Source organism: Propithecus coquereli, unplaced genomic scaffold (genome assembly GCF_000956105.1).
Source record: "Propithecus coquereli isolate 6110/MARCELLA unplaced genomic scaffold, Pcoq_1.0 Scaffold206, whole genome shotgun sequence".
Taxonomy (NCBI): domain Eukaryota; kingdom Metazoa; phylum Chordata; class Mammalia; order Primates; family Indriidae; genus Propithecus; species Propithecus coquereli.
In genome coordinates this window covers 1,394,656-1,400,657 of record NW_012145634.1, presented here as the reverse complement: position 1 = coordinate 1,400,657, position 6,002 = coordinate 1,394,656, and the positions used below count along the sequence as shown (strand labels likewise).

General features: G+C 49.8%; 1 protein-coding gene across 1 annotated transcript in view; it reads left to right on the top strand.

The window, feature by feature from the left end:
• NEFH (neurofilament, heavy polypeptide) overlaps window positions 1–4,903 on the top strand; it is a 13,318-nt gene extending 8,415 nt beyond the window's left edge. Inside the window, 3 exon segments of the mRNA XM_012644098.1 lie at window positions 646–770; window positions 2,413–3,259; window positions 3,261–4,903. Of these exon segments, the coding sequence (XP_012499552.1) occupies window positions 646–770; window positions 2,413–3,259; window positions 3,261–4,301 (2,013 nt within the window). The 3' untranslated portion in view covers window positions 4,302–4,903.
• Window positions 4,904–6,002: the final 1,099 nt, after the last annotated feature.

Sequence of the window (6,002 nt, the reverse complement as noted above, 5' to 3'; positions counted from 1 at the left end):
GCAGAGAGCTGGCGGTACTGCCAGCAGCGGACCCTCAGAAGGAAGCGCATCACATCAGACTGCTTCTTCCTCCATAGCTCCTGGATATACTTGTATGCACCCATCTTGGCTTAGCTGATGGCTGCCGCCAGTCAGAAAGGAAAAAGCCTTTTTCCCTTCTTTTTTTTTTTTGAGACAGAGTCTTGCTCTGTTGCCTGGGCTAGAGAGCTATAGTGTCAGCCCAGCTCACAGCATCCTCAAACTCCTGGGCTCAAGCAATTCTCCTGCCTCAGCCTCCCGAGTAGCTGGGACTACAGGCATGTGCCACCATGCCTGGCTAATTTTTTCCATTTTTAGTAGAGACAGGGTCTCACTCTTGCTCAGGCTGCTCTCAAACTCCTGACCTCAAGCAATCCTCCTGCCCCAGCCTCCCTGAGTGCTTAGGATTACAGGCGTCAGCCACCGTGCCGGGCCTGAGATCATATATTTTTGCTCCAGGTTTTTCTACATCTACAAATGAGGGTGCAGCTCTGACAGGGTGGGTGTTGGTCCCAACAAGGGTGGCTGGACAGGGCTGCTCCCGGTTTGCATGGCCAGCCCCAGCTTCCCTGGTATGGAGAGCCAGGTGCTGGCTGGCACGTGACATATGTGATCTCTCGTCCCCAGGAAGCCATTCAGCAGCTGGACACTGAGCTGAGGAACACCAAGTGGGAGATGGCGGCCCAGCTCCGAGAGTATCAGGACCTGCTCAATGTCAAAATGGCTCTGGACATTGAAATAGCTGCTTACAGGTGAGGTAGGCCAGGGCCTTTGCATAGTGGGGAGCCCCTCTGATCTTATGGGGTGCTAAGCCTTGGGTTTCAAGCCCCCATTTAGGCAGCCTGCCTATCTTAAGGACAAAAGTCTTTTTCTTAAGTTATGGTAAAATATATGTAACATGAAGTTTATCATTTAACCATTTTAAGTATATAGTTGAGAAGTATTAAGTACCTTTACATTGTTGTGTAGCCATCACCACCATCCATCTCCAGAACTGTTTTCATCATCCCAAACTGAAACTCCATACCCATTAGACAATAATTCTCCACTGTCCCCTTCCCTCAGCCTCTGGCAACTACCGTTTTACTTTCTGAGAGACAAAAATCTTGAAAGTGACTTATTTTCATTCTAACAGTGACTCAGAGGGTTAAAGCTCCATGTCCTCGCCAAATCCAGCCAGCCAGAGGCCTGCTTGGGAGGGAAAGAAAAGTACTTGAGTTATCAGGGACCTTTACAACCCTGTCTTTTAGAGTTTCTTAGCTCTCTGAGCATTCATTTCCTTGGGAAAAATGTAGTTGATAATAAGAATGCCCAGTTGTTGGGAGGATGAACTAATCCTATTCACGAGCTAATCCAGGTAACACAGGTACCACTGAGCTGCCACAGAGGTTGCCCTTAGTAAATGGCAGCCATAAGGAAGCCAGTCCCAGGGATAAGCCCTCCAAGGGGAGCAGGGCTAAGGAGTGGGGCTGGCCTCGTGAGGACCCATCCCAGTTGCTGACTGGTGACCTGTGGCTTCCCACCTCCTGGCTGTGGTCTGTAATCTTGCTCTTCAGAGTGTGGCATGTGAACCAGCAGAATTAGCATCATCCAAGAGCTTGCTAGAAAGGCAGACTCAGGCCCTGCCCCAGACCCACTGGGTCAGAATCTGCCTTTCAGCAAGATCCGCAGAGGATTTGTGAGCTGTTAAATTCAGGAAGCACCAGTCTGCAGGGGTAACCCCTGCCCTGAGACACGCACTCCGCCAAGTCCTTTTTATTCATTATCTCATTGAAACAACCCTCTAAGGTAGGGATTCCTGTAACTCCCTTTTTGGCATCAAGGAACTTGAGGCTTAAAGAACTTTGAATGTCTTGGCCAAGGTCACCCATCTAGTAGGTAGCAAATCTAAGAGGAGAAACTGCTGCCACTGCCCTAATCCCAAAACTCAAAGGATGATAATATAACAGGAGACCCTTGAAATTCAAATGGGAACACTCTAGGACCTCTTAAACGCCAATGTATAAATGTGGAATTGTTTGCTCAGGCTCCCAGCTTTCTCCTGAGTAACATTTTAGTCAAGGGACGATAAATGTGACTTTTGTTAATGTAGGAGCTCTCCCTTGAGGCCACTTTTCAGGGGAAAAAAAAGTTGTTTAATTTCAGAAGTTGTAGCATTAGCTGCATTAACCAAGACCAACCCCACTGGGGTGTACGTTGTGGGTGGTCGCTGGGATGACTCGCTGAGTGACTTTCTCCAATCTCATAATGCCCACCATTCGCATTCCTTCCTCCACCAAAGACCAAATCACTGGATCACATCCTAGATTAGCCCTTCAGGATAATCTAGGAAGACCCCAAACCATTGAATCTGCTCTGAGTAAATAGTAATGTGATCTATTATCCATTCTGCAGAAAACTCCTGGAAGGTGAGGAGTGTCGGATTGGCTTTGGCCCGAGTCCTTTCTCCCTTCCAGAAGGACTCCCCAAAATCCCTTCCACGTCCACTCACATAAAGGTCAAAAGTGAAGAGAAGATCAAGGTGGTAGAAAAGTCAGAGAAGGAAACGGTGATTGTGGAGGAACAGACAGAGGAGATCCAAGTGACTGAGGAAGTGACTGAAGAAGAGGAGAAAGAGGCCAAAGAGGAGGAGGGAGAAGAGGAGAAAGCAGAAGAGAGAGAAGAAGAAGCGAAGTCTCCCCCAGCAGAAGAGGCTGCATCCCCAGAGAAGGAGGCCAAGTCCCCACTGAAGGAAGAGGCCAAGTCTCCAGAGAAGGCCAAGTCCCCAGTAAAGGAAGAGGCAAAATCACCAGCTGAGGTCAAGTCCCCTGAGAAGACCAAGTCTCCAGTAAAGGAGGAGGCAAAGTCACCGGCTGAGATCAAGTCTCCAGAGAAGGCCAAGTCCCCAGTGAAAGAAGAAGCAAAATCTCCACCTGAGGTCAAGTCCCCTGAGAAGGCCAAGTCTCCAGTGAAGGAAGAGGCCAAGTCCCCTGAGAAGGCCAAGTCCCCAGTAAAGGAAGAGGCCAAGTCCCCTGAGAAGGCCAAGTCTCCAGTGAAGGAAGAGGCCAAGTCCCCTGAGAAGGCCAAGTCTCCAGTGAAGGAAGAGGCCAAGTCCCCTGAGAAGGCCAAGTCTCCAGTGAAGGAAGAGGCCAAGTCTCCAGCTGAGGTCAAGTCCCCTGAGAAGGCCAAGTCCCCAGTGAAGGAAGAGGCCAAGTCCCCTGAGAAGGCCAAGTCCCCAGTGAAGGAAGAGGCCAAGTCCCCTGTCCCCCGAGAAGGCCAAGTCCCCAGTGAAGGAAGAGGCCAAGTCCCCCGAGAAGGCCAAGTCTCCAACTGAGGCCAAGTCCCCTGAGAAGGCCAAGTCCCCAGTGAAGGAAGAGGCCAAGTCTCCACCTGAGGTCAAGTCCCCCGAGAAGGCCAAGTCCCCAGTGAAGGAAGAAGCAAAGTCCCCTGAGAAGGCCAAGACTCTTGATGTGAAGTCTCCAGGGGCCAAGACTCCAGTGAAGGAGGAAGCAAGATCCTCTGCAGACATCAAATCCCCCGAGAAGACCAAAAGCCCTGCCAAAGAGGAAGTCAAGTCCCCAGAGAAGGTCAAATCTCCTGTGAAGGACGCCAAGGCCCCTGAGAAGGAGATCCCAAAGAAGGAAGAGGTGAAGTCCCCCACGAAGGAGGAGGGGAAGCCCCAGGAGGCAAAAGTCAAAGAGCCCCCAAAGAAGGTGGAAGGAGAGAAAGCTCCAGCCACGCCAAAACCTGAGGAGAAGAAGGACAGCAAGAAAGATGAGGTGCCCCAGAAGGAGGCTCCCAAGCCTGAGCCTGAGAAGAAACCTGCCGTAGAAAAGCCCAAAGAATCCAAAATTGAAGCCAAGAAGGAAGAGGCTGAAGATAAGAAAAAAGCGGCCACCCCAGACAAGGAGGTTCCTGCCAAGGTCGAAGCGAAGGAAGAGGCTAAACCCAAAGAGAAGACCGAGGTGACCAAGAAGGAACCAGAAGATGCCAAGGCCAAAGAACCCAGTAAACCAGTGGAGAAGGAGCCAGAAAAGCCGAAGAAGGAAGAGACACCAGCAGCACCAGAGAAAAAAGACGCCAAGGAGGAAAAGGCCACAGAGGCCAAGAAACCTGAGGAGAAACCCAAAACGGAAGCCAAAGCCAAGGAGGACAAGACCCCCTCCAAGGAGCCCAGCAAGGAGGCCCCCACACCCAGCAAACCCAAGACGGAAAAGGCTGAAAAATCCTCTAGCACAGACCAAAAAGACAGCAGGCCTGCAGAGAAGGCAACAGAAGACAAGGCCGCCAAGGGGGAGAAGTAAGGCAGCCAGGAAGAAATGTCCAGAATAGCCAAAGAAACTCAGGAGGGTCCCGGAGCTCAAGGGTCAGTGTAATGAATTTTCATTTTTTTCCTCTTTTCTTTATGTAAGAAGAAACTCTGCTTGGATGACGGGCCCTCCTTCACCAAACAGGAATTTCTGTTAGCAATATGTTAGCAAGAGAGGGCACCCCTAGCTCCCTGCCCCCGACACCCCAACCCTCCCCAGCGATGGACAATTATGTTATGATAGCTTATGTAGCCGAATGTGATACATGCCGAATGCTACTCGTAAATACTTGACTATAAAAACTGCCCCCTTCTTTCCAAATAAGTGCATTTATTTCCTCTATGTGCAACTGACAGATGACCGCAATAATGAATGAGCAGTTAGAAATGCATTATGCTTGAGATGTCTTAACCTATTCCCAAATGCCTTCCGTTTTCCAAAGGAGTGGTCGAGCCCTTGCCCAGAGCTCTCGATTCTGGAAGAGCTAAGTGGGTGGGACTGGGCACTGGCCACTGAATCACGCCAGGGCGCACTTTCCACTGGAGTTCACTTTCAATTGCTTCTGTGCAATAAAACCAAGTGCTTATAAAATGAAATTGTTGCTGCTGTGATTTTATTCTCTCTCCCCTGGGAAGGCTGGGGCAGGGGCATGGGAGGTCTAGGTGTCACGTCCAGGACTGCATGGGACTGAGCAAGCGTCAGAGTTCTCTTGCAGGTCTGGAGCCAGTTGCTGGGCTCTCTGGTGCTATTTCCTAGGCACAAACCATGTGCCAGGCAATGAGCTAGGTGCTTTATTTTTATGAACTATAGACAGATGATGGCCTGGTGTGTGGTTTCTCAGTGTGGTCCATGGACCATCTTCATCAACGTCACCTGGGGACCTTATAAAAATGCAGATTCCTTGACTCCACCATAAAACATTGAATTGCAATCCAAGAGGCAGGCCTGAGAAAGTACGTGCTTCGCCAACTCCCATTGATTCTAAGGAACACCAGAGTTTCAGAACAGGTGAGGTCCAGGAGAACTTTGAACAATCTGTTTACAGGGCTCCGCATATGTCCTCTTTTGTAAGGAGGGATGAGCTTTTTGAATGAGGGGCGAGATGTAGCTAACTCACCAGTAGTAAAGACTACAGTCCCCATTTTACTGGGAACTTCATTGGCTTCCAGTGGGTTTCCCTGGCTATGATTTTTAAAGCTGTGGTCCTCTTGTAGATTTACATAGGGTCTTTACTGTAAAATCCTTGTGCAGTTTCTAACTTTAGGGTTGTCACAGTGCCTTATTCTGTTTGCTTAGCACTTCTCCTGGGAATTACTTCTCCCCCTGCCCCAACCAGATGGTTCTCAGGGAGCCACTATATTTTCTGATTGCCCTATACCCCTGGTCAGTGATGACTGGTCCAAGGATGGCCATCTGACACCACCTGAGCCAGTGAGCAGCCCTTTCTGGGATTTGGAGGGTGGGAGGATGTGAGAGTCAGGAGCTGTGGACCACCATATTCCCAGCCTGGTGGAAAAAATAGTCACAGAGAGTGAGATAGAGGGACAGAGACAAGAAACCTAGAGAGTCATGGTAGATTTCAGGTACCTGATTCTGCTGTTCCTTTCCATAGCTTCTTGGCCATTCCTTGAGCCAATAAATACCCCTCTGTGCCAAAGCCCATTTGGGTATGGCTCTGTCATTTGCCGAGAAGAG